We start from the raw sequence: 20,789 nt of genomic DNA, 5'->3' as shown, positions 1-20,789 counted from the left end.
TTGCTATAGGGTTGGAAGCTTCCCCAAATAAGAACTGACAGTTTTGTAATTTCTTATGGTATGAAAGGTCATATATAGTGTTTTAACATAGACTTGAAGCATCAGTGTGTGTACACACACACACACGTGCACTCATATGTAGCTAAACTACATACACATAAAAGTGAATATATGTATATGCATATACCCATACATAGACCTATTTGGAAACTGAGTTCTTACAGACCCCTTCAATTCCAGGTAATACACTTAGGGCTTGTTCTTGCCTTCCTTCATTTTATATGTGTATGTCCTTCCACAGTGTGGATCCTGACTTTCAGAAACATCAACACATTTATATATTAAGCCATCTTAGAATACTTCTAAAACTGTTTCACAATCACTTAACTGATACAAATAGGAGAAAAAAGCCTACTGAAATTTTTGTGAATGTTTTTGTGCCTACTCTCTTGCCTAAGATGGGGTTGTTGTTCAGTCACTCAGTCGTGTTCAATTCTTTGCCACTCCATGGACTGCAGCACATCAGGCTTCCCTGTCCATCACTATCTCCCTGAGTTTGCTCAAACTCATGTTCATTGAGTCGATGATGCCATCTGACCATCTCATCCTCTATTGCCCTTTCTCCACCTGCCCTCAATCTTTTCCAGCATCAGGGTCTCTTCCAATGAGTCAGCTCTTCACATCAGGTGGACCAAGTATTGGAGCTTTAGCATCAGTCCTTCCAATGAATATTCAGGGTTGATTTCCTTTAGGATTGACTAGTTTGATCTCCTTGCAGTCCAAGGGACTTTCAACAGTCTTGAGAGTTAGAAAGCATCAGTTCTTCGGTGCTCAGCCTTCTTTTTGGTCCAACTCTCAAGTCTGTACATGACTACTGGAAAGACCATAACTTTGACCAGACAAACCTTTGTCAACAAAGTAATGTCTCTTCTTTTTAATACACTGTCTAGTTTGTCATAGGTTTTCTTCCAAGGATCAAGCATCTTTTAATTTCATGGCCGCAGTCACTGTCAACAGTGATTTTGGAGCCCAAGAAAATAGTCTGTCACTGATTTCATTTTTTCCCCCATCTATTTACCATGAAGTGATGGGACCAAGATGCCATGATCTTAGTTTTTTGAATGTTGAGTTTTAAGCCAACTTTTTCACACTCCTCTTTCACATTCATCAAGAGGCTCTTTAGTTCCTTTTCACTTTCTGCTGTTAGGGTGGTGTCATCTGCATGTCTGAGATTATTTGATGTCTCCCAGCAATCTTGATTCTAGTTTGAACTTCATCCAGCCCAGCATTTTGCGTGATGTACTCTGCATGTAAGTTAAATAAGCAGGGTGACAATATACAGCCTTGAAATACTCCTTTCCCAATTGGGAACCAGTCCGTTGTTCCATGTCCAGCTCTAACTGTTGCTGCTTGACCTGCGTACAGGTTCCTCAGGAGGCAGGTCAGTTGTCTGATATTCCCATCTCTTTAAGAATTTTCCACAGTTTGTTGTGATCCACCTAGTCAAAGGCCTTAGTGTAGTCATTGAAGCAGATATTTTTCTGAAATTTTCTTGCTTTTTTTATGATCCAACGGATGTGGACAATTTGTTGTCTGGTTCTTCTAAAACCAGTTTGTACATCTGGAAGTTCTCCGTTCATGTACTGTTGAAGCCCAGCTTGAAGGATTTTGAGCATTACCTTGCAAGCATGTGAAATGAGCACAAATGTGCTGTAGTTTGAACATTCTTTGGCTTTGCCCTTCTTTGGGATTGGAATGAAAATTGACCTTTTCCAGTTCTGTGGCTACTGCTGAGTTTTCCAAATTTGCTGGCATATTGAGTGCAGCACTTTCACAGCATCATCTTTTAGGATTTTCAATAGTCCAGCTGGAATTCCATCACTTACAGTAGCTTTGTTCATAGAAATGCTTGCTAAGACCCACTTGAATTCACACTCCAAGATGTCTCACTCTCTCCTGGTCATTAAGACTTTTTTTGTACAGTTCTTCTGTGTATTCTTGCCACCTCTTCTTAATCTCCTCTGCTTCTGTTAGGTCATTACCATTTTTCTGTCCTTTATTGTGCCCATCTTTGCATGAACTGTTCCTTTGGTATCTCTAATTTTCTTGAAGAGATCTCTAGTCTTTCCCATTCTGCTGTTTTCCTCTATTTCTTTGCATTGATCATTTAGGAAGGCTTTCTTATCTCTCCTTGCTATTCTTTGGAACTCTATATTCAGATGAGTGTATCTTTCCCTTTCACTTCTCTACTTTCCTCAGCTCTTTGTAAGGCCTCCTCAGACAAGTATTTTTCCTTCTTGAATTTCTTTTTCTTCGGGATGGTTTTGTTCACCACCTCCTATATAGTGTTACAAACCTCTATCTATAGTTCTTCAGGCACTCTTTCTATCAGATCTAATTCTTTGAATCTATTTGTTACCTCCTCTGTATAATCATAAGGGATTTGATTTAGGTGATACCTGAATGACCTAGTGTTTTTTCCCTACTTTCTGCAATTTATGTCTAAATTTTGCAATAAGAAGCTCATGATCTGAGCCACATTCAGCTCTGGGTCTTGTTTTGCTGACTGTTTAGAGCTTCTGTTTCTTCAACTGCAAAGAATATTATCAGTCTGATTTCAGTATTGATCATCTGGTAATGTCCATTTGTAGAGTTGTCTCTTGTGTTGTTGGGAGTGTGTTAGCTATGACCAGTGCATTCCCTTGGCAAAACTATTATCCTTGCCCTACTTCATTTTGTACTCCAAGGCCAAACTTGCTCTTTACTCTAGCTATCTCTTGACTGGACCATAAAGAAGGCTGAGAAATGAATCGATGATTTCAAACTGTGGTGCTGGAGAAGACTCTTGAGAGTCCCTTGGACAGCAAGGAGATCAAACCAGCCAATCCTAAAGGAAATCAACCCTGAATATTCATTGGAAGGACTGGTGCTGAAGCTGAAGCTCCAATACTTTGGCCACCTGCTGCAAAGAGCCGACTTATTGGAAAAGACCTTGATGCTGGGAAAGATTGAAGGCAGGAGAAGAAGGGGACAACAGAGGATGAGATGGTTGCATGGTATCACCAATTTGATGGACATCAGTTTGAACATACTCCGGGAGATAGTGAAGGACAGGAAAGCCTGGCATGCTGCAGTCCATGGGTTTGCAAAGAGTCAGACACGACTGAGTGAACAACAACTACTATTTCTTGAGTAACATTATCACCCAACTGTTTAAGAACTTTTAACTGATCTGTTAGCTTTGATAAAAATTTATGACATCTAGTTTTTACTATCAATCTTCATTCCAGTTTGCGTCACATAGGAAAAACAGTAATAAACCAAAAAGTCTTGCTTGTCCAGCTTATGAGCCATCCTCAGATGATACTGTTTGCTCCTAAACTATAAGAGCAGCAGAGCAAGCATGGCCATCTCCACTCCAGGAATCCTATCTGGTCATATTTTTATAAAAATTTTGCACTGACCTAAAGTGGGAATGCCCTTAAATAATTAGAGAGCAAAAGCAAAACTATTGATAACTTTTGGTTGGAATTTCTTCTCTTGAGACTATTTCACAGTCATGGGTCATGTGCTCAGTATGCACTAAAGCCCAAAAATGGACAAATAATTTTTTCTTAAAGGCTGTGTACCTTTCAGCCAGCTATTCCTATAGATGATGAATTAAAAACTCCAACTGATGCCTCTGGCAGTGTCCTTCTGCCTTAAACTCCAATTGGTGAACAGAGAGGTTGCTGATATCTGTTAACTCAAAAGGCAAAATGGATCAGAGGGGCCCCAAAAAATAAGGGTAGCCTGGGGCTTGTTGAAGGGCTTCCAGGTCATCCTCTTGGCTGTGGTCCCATTGAAAGGAAATGACCTTTCATGTAACCCTGTAAGTGGTTGGCATTAAGAATGCAGGCAGGTGAAGAGTTCCATCAGTCCGTGGACCTCCTTTTTAATTGTTGGAGTGGCGAGAGTCAGAAGCAGTCTTCTCCCATGGATTGAGACAATGAGACACCATATCCTGATCATGCCCAGAAATTTCACTTGGGTGCTTGTACGCTTTCTGTAAAAAAAAATGGCCTAGCAAGTTGCCACCTGTGTGTCAGCAGGATATTCAGCCCTTGCTGGGTAGCTCTCTTCTCTGGACTCAATAGAATGATACTATCAGCAGAGTTGAAGACAAGCCCCTCCTCTAGCAGTGGGAGATTTTCCAGGTGATGCATTGCTGACAGATAGGAAATTCGAGTAGCATTGTGGAAGAGTGTGAATGGTGAGTTGTTATCATTCCACACAAAGATGAACTGATCTGAATTATCCCTGTTTGGAGGAATATGGAAAAGGGCATTTGTGGCATCAGTTGCTACCTAACAAGTTCCCATACTCTGGACAAGTTTTTGCAATAGTCGTGATGTCAGATACTACTGTTGCCAAGGCTGTTCTGTTGATTGAACAGCCAGAATCAGTTGAGTAACTGTGAACTCATGATCTGGTGTACAAGTCAGCTGAGTTACTGAATAGGGATATAGTCTCAAGGAGACTTTTTCTGCATTAAGCTTAGAAAAGAGGGCAGTTATTTCTGTTTCTTTCCCAGGCAAATTTTTGAGAGACAGGTGGTCAAATTGAATAGGTTCACAATCTTCCCATGCTCCTCTAACATGGCCTTAACTGCAGTTAAGCAGGGCTTAGAAGAATGTGAGTAGAGTTTCACATGGACAGTACAGTGGTACTCTGCTGGAGAGCCCCATGGTGTCCACTGGCCCTTGTGGAGACACGTTAGCCTGACAGACAGTGTGCCCTGTGGGACTCTTCAACTCCTGCGAATGATCCAGCCCTGAAAGAGATCTCCCTAGCACCTCTCAAAGTGCTCCTTCCAGAAAAGAATTTTACTTTATTGACGACTTTGTTCTCTGCACCAATCTGGCAGAGAAAGCTGCCTGTTTTGACTTGGTCAATTAAGAGAGCAAGCCAAACTGAAAATAACAAGCTTTTATTCACTTTCTTTAATAGTATAAGCAAGTCTAAATGGAAAGGGCCCCAGCTCCACCACTGTTTAATTTTCCCCACAGAAAGAAAATAGGCAATGGTCAGATGTATCAATACAGATGGGAGTAGGGGCTGAGGGAAGATGATGTCATATCTGAAGGAGCCCCATACAAAAGGCTCTTCCTTACTATGGCCCCAATAACCTGGTGAATACTGATGTAGGGTGGCTAGGAGTGTAAAAGTCCTGAATACTGAGTAGTAACCAAGAAAACTATCTTCAGATTCCCCCAGTAAAGTGGTCTGTAAGAGGTACCTGAAAAGTACAAATATCAGCTGACCCCTCTCTCTTTCATAGGGAGGCCTCTGATAGAGGCAGCTGGTATAGGAATCCAGAATGCATAAGAACATGGTGTGGATGGGCCTTGGTCCTCCACTGCAACTACTTTTGGTGTTTCAAGTTCACTGGATATGCATAAAATTTGGTATGGGGTGAGAAGTATACCCCCATGAGAACTGTCAGGTAGATACTTTGTAATTATCTGTGGTTGGACCTGCAAAATCAAACATAGGATTTTGACCTGGAGTTGAACTCGTGTATATACATATATGTACATATACATGCACATAAGCATACATATATCATAAACCTACACTGAGTGTCCTTTATGTTTGTTGTGGTAGAGACTGAAATAAGATTGACACTTTGGAGTGCTTTGAAAAAAGCTTGGCCTGCTTTGTATTTTGCGGGGATAGAGAAGGGAAACCCTTGGTTCCTTGAAGCTTGGAATGAGACAATGTACCCCTTTCCACTTTGCCCCTAGGGATTTCAGTTGGGTACTAGGTCCTTGTACCATGTTCACATTAATGACTCAGATGTGGTCACATGTGGATCATCATGGAATCCAGTCCTTGGTGGGTAGTACACTTGTTTGGGTCCAGTGGAGGATGCCATCCATAGAGTGGAAAGTGAAAAAGTAAAAGTGAAGTCGCTCAGTCATGTCCAGCTCTCTGCGACCCCACGGACTGTAGCCTACCAGGCTCCTCAGTCTGTGGGATTTTCCAGGCAAGAGTACTAGAGTAGGTTACCATTTCCTTCTCCAGAGGATCTTCCCAATCCAGGGATTGAACCTGGGTCTCCTGCATAGTAGGCAGACGCTTTACCATCTGAGCCACCAGGGAAGTCCAAAATAGTGGAAGGTTAGTACTTGATCTTGGAGCAGGGCTTTTTCTAGGTCATGGGCTTGTGGAAGGACATTAAAGGTATATCACAACCCATAAGGCAAACCGATCCTGGTCATTTGTGCGAACAGGAATGTTAAAAGGGGGGGCATTTGTGATATCAGTTGCTGCATACTTACTTCACTCTACTTGGGCAGTAAATCTCTGTGAAGGTCACAGGAGCATGAAACACCAGTGTCCAGAGCTATACTGTGGCATTGAGCCAACAATAATCAGTCAAGTCTCTAGGCATCCCAAGGCCTTACACACAGACTGAAAGTGTGTATAAATGGAGAAATAACTTTGTGGAGAACTTTAGTTTCATTAAGCTCAACAATAAGCACAGTGAACTGTTTTTGGATGGTAAAGGTGCTAGACCCTGGTAGTCTGGTTGTTGTTTTTCATTTGCTAAGTTGTGTCCCACTCTTTGGGACCCCATGAACTGCAGCATAGCAGCCTTCCCTGTCCTTCACTATCTCCCAGAGTTTGCTCAAACTCATGTCCATTGAGTCAGTGATGCCATTCAACCATCTCTTCCTTTGCCACACCCTTCTCCTCTTGCCTAAAAATAGTTTTCCAGATGCCCTATTAAAATGGCCCAAAATGCAGTAGGTCCCATCAGGGCTTAGTGGTAGAAGTGAGTGAGATGCCATAGAAAGTACATCTGTACCAATAATACTTTCAGTAATGGAAGCCATGACAATGGAAATTTTTAGTGGCATGTAAGGATATGCCTATAGTTGAATTTGGATAATGATTCCATTTGGTGAGCTCAGACCAAAAACCAGTGAGCATTATCTGTTTCCTCCTCACTGTAGTGTCTGTGGTCACTACAGATGGAGATCTTAGTCATATGTACATCAGTATCCAAAAGGCCCAGATAGGCAATTCTCACCTGTCTCTCTACTCAACTGTGACTTTAGCACATATCCTCATGTCACAACTGGGAAGTCAGGAGCTTTGTTGTATTCATTCGCTAAGTCATGTCTGACTCTTTGTGACCCCATCGACTGCAGCATGCCAGGCTTCCCTGCCCTTCACTATTTCCCTGAGTTTGCTCAAACTCATGTCTCCATTGAGTCAGTGATGCCATCCAAAGACTTCATCCTCTGTTTCCCACTTCTCCTTCTGTCCCCCCTTCTCTTCCCGCCCTCAGTCTTTCCCAGAATCAGGATCTTTTCCAGTGAGTTGCCTCTTGCATCAGGTGGCCAAAATATTGGAGCTTCAGCTTCAACACCAGTCCTTCCAATGAATATTCAGGGTTGATTTCCTTTAGGACTGGCTGATTTGATCTCCTTGATGTCCAAGGGACTCTCAAGAGTCTTCTCCAGCACCACAGTTTGAAATCATCGATTCTTCATTTCTCAGCCTTCTTTATGGTCCAGCTGTCACATCTGTACATGACTACTGGAAAAACCATAACTTTGACTATATGGACCTTGGCCTGACCTTAATTCTTGTTTGTATAGAATACTGAGATATTGTGTAAAAGTAGTAGGGGTGGGGTGTGTTTCAGATTCACCTCAAGATTCACTGGGAAATATGAAGGAAGAGCACTTGTGTTAGTCATAGGTGTCATCATCATTTGAACTCTAGAGTTTCTGTGTTTTGGGTCACCTCTGGACCACTGCCTAGTCATGAATTCCTTGGTGGACAGCCCTTCAGTGTTCTCCTTGAGATCCCATGGTTAAGTAACTAGACCCAGAGATTTCCTTGAGAAACCACTTAATTAGATCATCCAACCGTGGGTTCTTGATTACCATTTTTAGGACACTTTCTTCACTGGCCAAATTATATCTGTCTGTGACTGGTTCTTCCTTTCCCTGAAATTTGTCATTGAAGATCGGGATTGTCTTGTGAACGAACTGATATAACCTTATAAGGAGGCTTAATATAGCTAGGAAAGCAGCACAGGTGGCACAAATGACACTGGTAATCTGAGTCTGGTTACCAGTCTCATCATCTACTCTTTTTTATGTTCATTGTTGAACCAAAAGACCATCAGATGCTTATCAGGCATCACCTTCTTTAAGTTAGTATACTCGTCATAAGTGGGCCAAACTTAAGAAACAAGCTGGGGAATGAGAGAGGGAATCAAGTGTTCACAACATTGTCTTCCCCCTTTCTTGGGCAGAGTGGTCACTGTCAAAGCACTCAGAGTGAGGGGGTCTGTTGTGACACACACCTTCACCAAGTCTCAGAAATTACCTCCTGAGGAGAAGTATCCCAGTCTGACTGGTCTCCTCAGGTCACTGGCAAAGTGATCTTTAGAGCTTTACATACTTTTTTGTTAAAAATGAGTCTCAAAAATTCGCTACATTGTAGGCTGTCTATCAGTGCCAGGGACAAACAGCACTAACAATAGTCATCTAGTGTAATTCAGTGAGCATGATCTGCAGTGTCTTTGGTAACAAACTATTTTATTTTCTGATTTACCTGATGTTTCATTTTGTAAAGGTAACTGCCAATTTTTTTTGTTTTCTTTTGTTCTGTCCTAAAAGGTAGTGTATTAGATATCCTCAGTTTTTTATTTCACTTAACTTTATATGCTGGAAATTCCTCAATGTTAGTTTATGGTATCTTTTTCGTTTCTTTTACAGTTGTGTACACAGTTGTTTGGACCACACTGTATACCATAGTTGATAATACCATAGTTTATAGTACATGCTTTGGTTTATTGGTGAACCAGTCTCTTATGTTTGCACATATAAGTGATTTTGAGTATTTTGTAATTGCAAATATGCTGTGATGAATAATCTTGTGCATATACCATTTTGTGGTTTGGTTTATGACTATATTTTAACCTAAAGTGTTAAGGAAACTGGAGACCTAATCAGAACATATTTGAAACCTATGAATATGAATGAAATGATGGGACAGTTTCAGTATACATTGTTCAGACTCTTCTTACCATTTTCATATCAATCCAGTATTATAATAATTTACTATAGTTTTTTAAAATATGAGAAAATGTTGACATACATTTGTCAGTAATTTGAAAGTATAGAATCAAACAGTGTATCTATTTTTCCATTTACTGGAGTAAATATCTCTCTTTATATAGCTACTGATAAAGTACCAGGTGAAAATCCTGTGCTTGAGCAAGAGTCAGTGTCAGAAACTCAACTAGAAGTAAAGAAACAAAGACCTTCTAAACGAAGACTCAGTAGTAAGTATAATAATTATAGATAATGTTAACTTATTTTTAATTAAACTCATCAGTAGATTATTTCTCTTTGGTTCATGAGTATGTATTTGAAATATGCTGTATAGAAGACTTAATGTGTGAATTCTCTAAGATAACTAGAGAACAAAGGCAAAATTATTCATATCTCTTGTTTGGTATTTCTGATTTTGTGGTCATAGGTCAATCACTTAGCATCTACCAAGGCCCTATAGTAGACCAGTAAATGTCTCTTAAAGGATGTTTACCTTTCAGCTGACTCTTAGAGATGTGGGTTTGAAAACCTAAAGGGGTGCCTCTGACCTATGTCATTGGTCTTCTGCCATAGCCTCCAACTGGTAAGCAGAAATGCTGCTGAGTTCTGTAACTCAAAGAACGAATAGGGATTAGAAGGATGCCAGGGAAGGGCAGCCTGATGACCTGTTGGAGGGCCTCCATGGCATCCTCTTAGTCGTGGCCCCATGGAAAGGAAGCATCTCTTCTATTTACCCTATAGATGAGTGTCATCACAGACTATACATAAAGAATGTGAGAATGTAATCTCTTAGTTGTCCCAGCAGTCTCTGGGCCTTCTCTTCATTTGTGGAAGTAAAGAGGACCAAAGCTTGGCAGTGTTCTCTGGAATGAGATATCTTGCCCCTTACAGATCATGCTCAGGAATTTTATTAGAGTGCCAGGTAACTACCTTGTCCATAATAATGGCTCCACAGAGTTGCCATATGTCAGTCTGTGGGGCATCCATCCAGTCTTTGTTTAGTAGTGCCCATGTTGGACCCAAAGACAATGTCATCAATAAAGTCAAAGTCTGTTGCACCCTTTGGTAGTGGAACATTTTCATATCATCACTTTTGCATTGATGACAGACATTCAGAGAATTTTGTTAGACTTTTGGAAGTATGGTAGTTCCTCCCAGGAATACAAAGCAGGGTTTCACACTGACAGTTAACCTATACTAATGATATGTGTGTATCAGTGGGGCCCAAACAATGCCATCCTTGGGTCTGGTGAGGATCCCAATGGTAATGGCCTCAGACCCAGTGGCCTGGGGTGCTTACCCAGATCCCTCTCCCTTATGTGGTGAACATTGTGTGTTTCTCCATCATTCTGGTGTCAGGAGTTGAGATCATAGTCACATAATCACCGTATGGGTCTTCCAAAAGACCCAGGAAATATACTGAACTCTGTCCTCATGTTCCCACTGTGGACATAGGGACTTGGTCTAACTCATAGTCTTGTTCATTTTTGAAAACAGAGTGTTCTTCTTTTTTTCTTTTCTTTCTTTAAGACACTTATTTATTTTTGGCTTCGCTGAATCTTCATTGCTTTGAGTGGGCTTTCTCTAGTTGCAGTGAGTAGGGCCTACTATTTGTTGCAATGCTCGGGCTTATCATTGCAGTGGCTACTCTTGTGGACCACAGGCTCTAGGCACATGGGTTCACTAGTTGCAGCATGCAGGCTCAGTCATTGCGGCTCACCAGATTTGGAGCTCAGGCTCAGTAGCTGTGGTGCATGGGCTCAGTTGCTCCACGGCATGTGGAATCTTCCTGGACCAGGGATCAATCTTGTGTCCTTTGTATTGGCACTTATCCACTGGGCCACCAAGGAAGTCCAAGAGAGTTCTTGATAGAGGTTGGTGGGCTCTCAGAATACTCATGTCAAAATTCAGTGGAAAGAACTGAGCAGTGACACTTGTATTAGTTGTAGGAGTCATCTCTAGGTGGACACTAGTTCAGCTTCCTTCTAGGCATCCAGTGGGTCTTAAGTTCCTTGGTAGTAATCAGATCAGCCTACCTCTCTGACACCTCATATTAGATATTCACCTGTAGATGTCTTCTGGGGATCTAGGCCTAGATTGTTCGGGAATAGATTACTGATTACCGTTTTCACCTTGTTTTTACTGTTAGTCACTGCTACTTTGGCAGTGAGTGCTATTCTGTGTCCAACAGTCTGTCAGTCAATATCTAGATTGTATAGTTCCCAATAACCTGACCTTATGAGGAGGCTTATTTGAGCTCAATAGTTATCTAGCAAGGGTGGCATGAGTGAATCAAGAAATCCAAGTCTGTTTAAATATCTCACTGTCCTCAGTGTAGACCCTGGGACCACCCGTATGGCACAAAGGGACACTGTCATTTCTGCAGTGATGATCCAAACATGTTTTTCAGTGGTAGAGAACTCATCACAGGTTGGTCATTCTGTTAGAGCCAAAATAATTCCCAGCTGATGAAGGAGAGAGTTTCAAATGTATGCTCTTTTTATTCCCCATTTTTCTCCCACCTCCTCAGCCAACATGACTGCTGTCAAGGCTCTCTAAAGAAGGTATTTTGTACCTTCTGAACAATGTGTGTGTGCCCCTCTCCTTCACTAAGTTGAACAAGATTAATGCCTTTAGTATGAAGGCAAACTACCAGGTTTCTTTTCTTGTGCTACTGGGAAAAGTGATCCTATGGCTCTCTCTCTTTTTTTTTCTCATTAAAACATACATCTCAGTAGCTCGTTGTGTTCTAGGCTGACTGTCAGTCCCAGGAGCAAATTTAGAGCTAACAGTAGTTAGTGGGTACAGCTCGACATGCAGGGTCTCCCACAGCTTTACATCCTATCACTAGTGGACCATAAGCAGTAGCACACAAATTGCTGTCCTAGCTTTCTCTGGTGAATCTAATTCACCAGAGCCCCTCTGGTGAATCTAATTTGATTGACCCAGCAGGTGTCTTGGCTAATGAATCAAGGTCTAGAGAAAAGAAACTGTTCCCCCTCAGAACTGAAAAGCCTAAAGAAATACAATTGCACTTTCCTAGAGCACCCTGTGTGGTCTGCTAACCCTGTCCAAAACACACTGGCCTGACTGTCACAGTGCCCCAGGGTCTGCTCAGACTCTTGCTAGTGCTCCTGTGGTACCCTCCCCCACCTCACCGCAGAAGGTCCTGCAGATTTACTAAGCACATCCCAAAGTGTGCCATCCCAAAGTGTGCCTTCTGAAAGGCTTGAGCTTCATTTACCCTGCTTGCTGCTCCAATTTGTCTGAGAGAGAGATACCAGTTTTTGAGTTGGCCAATTAAAATAGCAAGCCAAAATAAAGTACAAACGTTTACTCACTTACTGCAATAGTTCAAGCAGGAAAGGGCCCAAGCTGGAAAGGGCCCAAGCTATAGCCATGTTCTGTTTCCCTACTTGGAACAGCAGTAGTGAGGGTTAGATGTATTAATACCAGTACAAACCTGGTATGAGATATAGAAGAGTATCATCTCACAGCTGAAGGAACACCAGAAAAAAGACTCTTGCTAGTTTATGGATCCTCTGAAACATCTTGAATACTGAATCATAACTGAGAAAAGTTTCTTCAATCCCTCCTCACCCTCCTCCCATAAGGTAATGCAGTCAGTGACAGTGCTGGAATAATACCATGCCCTAATCAAGTCCACCCCTACCACTGCCACACTGAGGCTCCCAGTTGATGGTGACTGAGCTAAGAATGCAGTGTGCTTAAGAGAGTGGTGGGAAGGGAGGGCTATGTCCGTGACTGCAGCTACTCCAGTGGCTGCAGTGCACTGGCTGTGCATAAAGTCTCTGTGAGTTAAACTTCTTTTCCCCATGGTACATGCTGCATGTGTGAGAAGCTGCTTCAGTTGTGTCTGACTCTTTGTGACCCCACGGACTGTAGCATGCCATGCTCCTCTGTCCAGGGAATTCCTCAGGTGAGAATCCTGGAGTGGACTGCCATGCCCTCCTCCAGGGAATCTTCCCAACCCAGGAGTTGAACCTGTGTCCCTTTTGTCTCCTGCATTGGCAAGAGGATTCTTTCCCACTAGCGCCACCTGGGAAGCCCCAAAGTTAACTCCAGATAGTGTCTTTATAGTTGTCTGATTCTGCCTGAAAGATCACATATAAGATCTAGACTGGAGTCAGGTTTCTTAAGTATGTTCACATTTTTATATATGTACTTACACATACATACATATTTTTATACATGTACATTAGCATGTATACCTGTATATGTATATACAAACCTGCATAGACATGTTTAGAATTCATGATAAATCTTGGAAATCTTCAATTCTGCTTCACCCCCTCAGGGCTTGTTCTGCCTTCTTTCATTTCATGTGTGTATTTCCTTTCTAAGGGGCTTCCCTGATAGCTCAGTGGATAAAGAGTCCTCCTGCAGTGCAGGAGACACAGGAAATGCAGGTTTGATCGCTGGGTCAGGAAGATCCACTGGAGAAGGAAATGACAACCCACTCCAGTATTCTTGCCTGAAAAATCCTTTGGGCAGAGGGGCCTGGTGGGCTACAGTGCAAAGAGTCACAAAGAGACACAACTGAATGACTAAGCACGCATGCACACACTTTGTGACTGTTCTCTCTAAATAACACATTTACTCCTTTGTTAAACTTTGAAAATTATTTTGAAATTGTTTTGCCTATTCGTATGGGAAAAAAAAGCCTACTGGAAATATTTTGTCATGTGTTGACAATCTCTCCACGCTTCTGCCCATGAATGAGGGTACATGTCAACTATTGTATTGATGAGTTACTTGCATTAGTACTTTTTTTTTTCAGTAGGTTAATTTCCCTAAGTTTACTTTCAGTTTTAGAGTCTCTTTTTTATTTTAATTTTATTTTTGAAACGTGGAACCTGAACTTGCTTCCAAAAGTAAATACTATGCAAAAAGGTATACTTAAAGGAGTACCATTTCTTCCTCAGTTTGCTCCCTTGCATCCTGTAGGTAACCAGTTACATTTTTTTCTGTCTCACTTGTGTGTCATTTTGTAAAGGTAACTATCTCTCTAATTCTCTCCATTCCTCTTTCTTATTTATTTCCTTATTTCCCCATCTTCCTTACCTGGAAGGTACCATACAACATTTCTTCTTTTGTTTTTTTTTTTCCTCTCTTAGTATTATCTCCTTGAAATCCCTCCAAGTCAGTTTATAGAGATTCATTTGATTCCTTTTACATCTTTACATACATCTGATGGTACCATATTATTTAGCATAATTTACAAAGTTTATGGGATTTCCCTGATAGCTCAGTTGTTAAAGAATCCGCCTGCAATGCAGGAGACCCCAGTTCGATTCCTGGGTTGGAAAGATCCCTTGGAGAAGGGAAAGGCTACTCACTCCAGTATTCTGACCTGGAGAATTCCATAGACTGTATATAATCCATGGTGTTGCAAAGAGTCAGACATGACTGAAAGATTTTCACTTCACTTCACAAAGTTTATAGTACATATATTAGCTTGTTTATCCAATTTCCCGTGCATGAACATTTATATGCAGTTACAAATAATACTGTAATTAGCAAATAGTACACATGTGTTTTGTTGGTTGGTCTCTGAAGTCTATGTAATCTATAAAATATAAATAACCTAAGAGAAACAGAGACAAATACAAACTATATATAATACCTGGAAATATTTATGAGATAATGAGAAAGATTCAAAACACATCTATTAAAACTCCTCTCACAGTGTTATCAGATCTAGCATTATGGTAACTTCACTATAACTTCAGAAAAATTAGAATATTGCAGTTTGCTTATTATGAATTTTATATGTAGAGATTTCATAGTAGATGTATTTTTCTATTCATGGGCTAACTATATCTCTCTTGTAGCTCATGAAAAAATGTCAGATGCAAATCTTATGCATGACCATCGAGAATCAATGTCAAAAAGCCAAATGACGGTAAAGAAGCAAAGAGAGAAAAAACACAGTAAGTATCTTCATTACAGAAAACTTTAAATCATTTAAAATTAATTACAGCCAAAGATCTTATTCTTTGCTTCATAAATTATGTGTGTGTATACATATATAGTAGATATTTTATACTTTGACTTAATGTATAAATATCCTAAGATAACTAGAGGATAAAAACTAAAGTTGTGAAATCAGTTCAGTTCAGTTCAGTCGCTCAGCCGTGTCCGACTCTTTGCGACCCCATGAATTGCGGCACGCCAGGCCTATCTGTCCATCACCAACTCCCGGAGTCTACCCAAACCCATGTCCATCGAGTCGGTTATGCCATCCAACCATCTCATCCTCTGTCGTCCCCTTCTCCTCCCGCCCCCAATCCTACCCAGCATTAGGGTCTTTTCCAATGAGTCAACCCTTCGCATGAGGTGGCCAAAGTATTGGAGTTTCAGCTTCAACATCAGACCTTCCAATGAACACCCAGGATTGATCTCTTTTAGGATGGATTGATTGGATCTCCTTGCAGTCCAAGGGACTCTCAAGAGTCTTCTCCAACACCCCAGTTCAAAAGCATCAATTCTACGGCGCTCAGCTTTCTTCACCATACAACTCTCACATCCATACATGACCACTGGAAAAACCATAGCCTTGACTAGACGTACTTTTGTTGCCAAAGTAATGTCTCTGCTTTTAAATATGCTATCTAGGTTGGCCATAACCTTCCTTCCAAGGAGTAAGCATCTTTTAATTTCATGGCTGCAATCACCATCAGCAGTGATTTTGGAGCCCAAAAAAATAAAGTCTGACACTGTTTCCACTATTTCCCCATCTATTTCCCATGAAGTGATGGGACCAGATGCCATGATCTTAGTTTTCTGAACGTTGAGCTTCAAGCCATCTTTTTCACTCTCCTCTTTCACCTTCATCAAGAGGCTCTTTAGTTCTTCTTCACTTTCTGCCATAAGGGTGGTGTCATCCGCATATCTGAGGTTATTGATATTTCTCCCGGCAATCTAGATTCCAGCTTGTGTTTCTTCCAGCCCAGAGTTTCTCATGATGTACTCTGCATAGAAGTTAAATAAGCAGGGTGACAATATACAGCCTTGACGTACTCCTTTTCCTATTTGGAACCAGTCTGTTGTTCCATGTCCAGTTCTAACTGTTGCTTCCTGACCTGCATACAGGTTTCTCAAGAGACAGGTCAGATGGTCTGGTATTACCATCTCTTTCAGAATTTTCCACAGTTTATTGTGATCCACACAGTCAAAGGCTTTGGCATAGTCAATAAAGCAGAAATAGATGTTTTTCTGGAACTCTCATGCTTTTTCGATGATCCAGCGGATATTGGCAATTTGATCTCTGGTTCCTCTGCCTTTTCTAAAACCAGCTTGAACATCTGGAAGTTCACGGTTCACGTATTGCTGAAGCCTGGCTTGGAGAATTTTGAGCATTACTTTACTAGCATGTGACATGAGTGCAATTGTGCGGTAGTTTGAGCATTCTTTGGCATTGCCTTTCTTTGGGATTGGAACGAAGACTGTCCTTTTCCAGTCCTGTGGCCACTGCTGAGTTTTCCAAATTTGCTGGCATATTGAGTGCAGCACTTTCACAGCATCACCTTTGAGGGTTTGAAATAGCTCAACTGGAATTCCATCACCTCCACTAGCTTTGTTCATAGTGATGCTTTCTAAGGCCCACTTGACTTCACATTCCAAGATGTCTGGCTCTAGGTGAGTGATCACACCATCATGATTATCTGGGTCGTGAAGATCTTTTTTGTACAGTTCTTCTGTGTATTCTTGCCACCTCTTCTTAATATCTTCTGCTTCTGTTGGGTCCATACCATTTCTGTCCTTTTTCAAGCCTATCTTTGCATGAAATGTTCCTTTGGTATCTCTAATTTTCTTGAAGAGATCTCTAGTCTTTCCCAATCTGTTGTTTTCCTCTATTTCTTTGCATTGATCACTGAGGAAGGCTTTCTTATCTCTCCTTGCTATTCTTTGGAACTCTGCATACAGATGGATATATCTTTCCTTTTCTCCTTTGCTTTTCGCTTCTCTTCTCTTCCCAGATTGGTCAATATTTCTGATTGTAATATTTTTCTTAGTCATGGGTCATGCATTCAGTATCCACCAAACCAATAAAATGTACATAATTGTCTTCAAGAGGTAGGTACCTTTCACCCTACTCCAAGAAGTTAGACATAGAGAGTCCTAGATTAATCCCCTGTTGTGTAGAATTGCCATCTTCCAAAGACTAACTGATGAACAGAGAAGTGCTGAGAATTTTATCTCAAAATCAGATCAGAATTTTCAAGGGAAAATGTGACTGGGAATGTTTTTTTGTTTGCCTCCAGACCATCCTATTAGTTGAGATCCATTCATATGGCTGGTGTTTTTTCTGAAACTTAGTAGATGGTTGCAATCAGGACCCATGAGGGGAATGTAAGTGCCAGTAGCAGAATAGTTCCACATAGTTTTGGGGGGCTCTCATTTGTTGTGACCGACAGGACAAATTTGGAAGATATCTCCTCTAGAATGATGTGTATTGCCCTTTCCCACAAGGTCCTTGTCCATGTTTCTGTTAATGACCCTGCTATGCTGCTAAGCATGGTCAACATAGCATCTGGCCTTGTGGGATAGTACACATGCCAGGATGTACCAGGAGGATGAGGATGTCAACAATAATGTGGAAGCCCAGTGCTCCATCTGGGAATGGGACTTCTTCCTGCTCATGGCCTTATGCAAGGACATTAAAGGTGTATTGCAAACTTTTAAGCAAAAAGCAAACTGATCATATCATCTGTGTGGACAGAGACACTGAAGGAGCATTTGCCACATGAATTTCTTCATACCTATTTCCCTCAGCTGGGGCAAGAGCCTGTAGGACGGTCACAGTGTCAGGTAGGGCCAGTGTCCTGATCTGTACCACAGCACTGAGCTCTAGTACAGTAGTCCTGTAGTCCAGTCCAGGCATGCAAGGCTCTTCACATAGGTTTACTTAGTTAAACTGAATGGAGAAATAATCTCACAGAGACATTTGCCTTACTGAAACTCAGCAAAGATGGCTAGCATTTGTTTTTCCTTTGCTTAGTAGTTGATCTGGACACATGTCTCTAGGCACTGGTAGTCTGGTAGGTTTGCAGTCTTCCATGTGCCCCACTGAAATGATCCTGAGTGCAGCAGTGCTCATCATGGCTTGGGGCTTATGTGAGTTCGAATTCACATAGAAAATACATCTGTGCTAATGATATATTCAGGGTTTCCCAGGTGGCATGAGTGGTAAAGAACCCAATTCAGGAGATGCAAGATCCACAGATTCATTTCCTGGATTAGGAAGATCCCCTGGAGGAGGGCATGGGAACTCACTCCAGTATTCTTGCCTGGAGAATGCCACAGACAGAGGAGCCTGGAAGTCCATAGGTTTGCAAAGAGTCGATATGACTGAAGCAATTTAGCATGCATGCAATTATGTATTCAGCAGTGGGAGCTATGAAATAGAAGTTAATGATACCTAAAGGCACCCACACCATGGTCATGTTTAAGTACGAGTCAAAATGAAGTAACTTGTGTTCCTCTCATCCTGGTGTCAGAGCTGTGGAGATAACAGTCCTTGGTAAACCAGAAGCCAATCTTGGGGACTAGAATCCCTAATCTTGCTTATTTTGAAAAGCCAAGTATTCTGGGTAAAAATAGAGTTGTCAGATTCATCTTAAGGTCACTGGGGGGAGCACGTTATTAGTAATAAGTTCTCACCGTTTTGAGTCTCATGGGGCTGTGTTGGCCACCATGGCTCACTTCCTGGCACAAGATGTGTGCTGGAGAGTCCATCCATCCCTTCCTTGGGCCTCCATTGCTGGATAACTAGACAGTGTTTCCAGTGGCAAGGTGCTCACCATGTGTGGGCAGAAGTTTTCAGAAACCAAATGTCAGCCAGGAGAGGAAGGAGATTGTCTCAGGTGTTTGTGTCTTTTCTTCCTCATCCCCTCCCTTGTCCTCCTTGGACACAGTGGCCTCTGTGAGGGAACTCAGAACCAGGGGTTCTGTTGAGACACAACCAGCAAGGTGTCTGTTTCCCTCACTAAGTTAACAAGAGTAGCTCCTTCAGAGTGGAGTCTGTATAGTCTCCTCAGGTTGCTGGTCAAGTGAAACGGAGAAACCTGGATTCTTTTTCATTAGACTTTAATCTCAGAAACTGGCTATATCACGGAGTATCCATCATTGTCAGAACTGCATGAAAGCAAATAGTAGTTACTGGGTATGGCTCAGTCAACCATGTCTGCAGGGACTCTTGTGACCCAGTGTATTGTTTTTGATTTGCATTTCCTGTATTTCTTGTTTTAAAAATAAGGATCTTTCATCATCTTTTTTTTTTTTTTCAAATTTCCTGTATTCTTTCTTTCCTTCTTTTTTTCTTAAACCACACTCGGTATTCTCTTTTAGGTTATTTCCCCCCCATTAAGCACTGTATCCTGGAGATGCTTCCCAATCATTTCATCAGTATCTTTATCATTCCTTTTATACTCATTTGTACAGCTCCATGTGCACATTGCACCCTACAGTCTATATTTTTATTCTTTACATATGATACTTTAGCCTACCAGTCTCCTATGCTTTATGTTTTAGTGGTTTTAATATTTTACAATTACAAATATTATGGTATGAATAACCTTGTACATATGTATTTTCTTTGTTTGGTCTATTGAATTATATTAACTAAAAATATTGAGGCAACTCAGAAAATGAGAAACTTAACATAAAACACATTTGAATTCCATGAGTATTATTTTTATGGTAAAGTACCTTTCACACACACTCATTAAGACTCTTCTCATAGTTTTCCTAGCAGACTTCACAATATGGTGATTTTCTTCTTAACTTCATAAAAATGAGATAACTGCTGCTGTTTTCTTTTTATAAATTGTAAGCTAAACATTTCACAGTAGATCTTTATTTTTATTTAGTTGACTAAATTCTTCTCTTTTTGTAGCTCAAGATGCAGTACCAAATGGAAATCATATGCTTGACCATCAAGAGTCAATGTCAGAATCAGAGATTCAAGTGAAGAAAGAAAGCTTTCACACAGGGGAAGTATTTACTAGTAAGTGCAAAAACTACAGAAAACTTTATATTGTTTTAAATTAAACTCATTAGGAGATGTTTTTATTTTGGTTTATGAATATGAATTTGTTGAGCATATGTTTATATTGAAATATTTCACTTTGACTAAAATCAGATACCATGAGATACCTAGAGAGAAAAGCAGAAATATTGATACCATTTGATAGAAATTTTTGTCCTTAAGAGCATTTTGTGACCAGAAGATGAATGGCCCAATGCCCAGTAGCAGGTGAATACCTATATCTCCAAAGTAGTGTGCCTTTCAGCCAGCTCCCAGTAGTTGTAACTACAGAAGCCCAGTGGATGCCTGTACCCATGATAGGGCCCTTGTGCCATAGTCTCCATTAGCAAAGAGATGTTTTGGAGATCTGTGAATCAAGCATCTATCTGATGAGGGTCAGGAGGCCTGTTGGAGGGCCTTTTGGGCACTCCCTTGATTGTATCCTCACTAAAATGAAGCAGTCTCTCTGGTAACTGCATAGATTGTTTTCATCAAGGACTCTCTATGGGCAAATGAGAATACAGGTGGTCGAAAGGGTTGCACTATTTGCTGGGCCCAATTATTTGTCAGAGTTGAATCACCCAAGTTTGGCGATCTTGTCCTCTGGAATGAGA

General features: G+C 41.1%; 1 protein-coding gene and 1 non-coding gene across 50 annotated transcripts in view; one reads left to right on the top strand and one right to left on the bottom strand.

Moving 5' to 3' along the window:
• The window catches only part of CCDC7 (coiled-coil domain containing 7), a 248,163-nt gene that overhangs the window by 94,948 nt on the left and 132,426 nt on the right, over positions 1 to 20,789 (top strand). For all 49 annotated transcript variants that reach the window (XM_081558761.1, XM_081558756.1, XM_081558748.1 and 46 more), the window contains 3 exons: positions 9,248 to 9,352; positions 14,978 to 15,076; positions 20,044 to 20,154. In XM_081558761.1, coding sequence (XP_081414887.1) covers positions 9,248 to 9,352; positions 14,978 to 15,076; positions 20,044 to 20,154 — 315 coding nt within the window. The remainder of the gene's footprint in view (positions 1 to 9,247; positions 9,353 to 14,977; positions 15,077 to 20,043; positions 20,155 to 20,789) is intronic.
• TRNAS-ACU (transfer RNA serine (anticodon ACU)) lies at positions 6,073 to 6,144 on the bottom strand. Its single transcript has one exon. It is a non-coding gene; the product is annotated as a tRNA-Ser (tRNA).

The sequence above is a fragment of the Giraffa tippelskirchi genome, chromosome 13, assembly GCF_054371585.1.
Source record: "Giraffa tippelskirchi isolate mGirTip1 chromosome 13, T2T-mGirTip1v1.2.pri, whole genome shotgun sequence".
Lineage (NCBI taxonomy): Eukaryota > Metazoa > Chordata > Mammalia > Artiodactyla > Giraffidae > Giraffa > Giraffa tippelskirchi.
The sequence above is the reverse complement of the archived record's forward strand: the minus strand, read 5'-3'. Positions and strand labels throughout refer to the sequence as shown.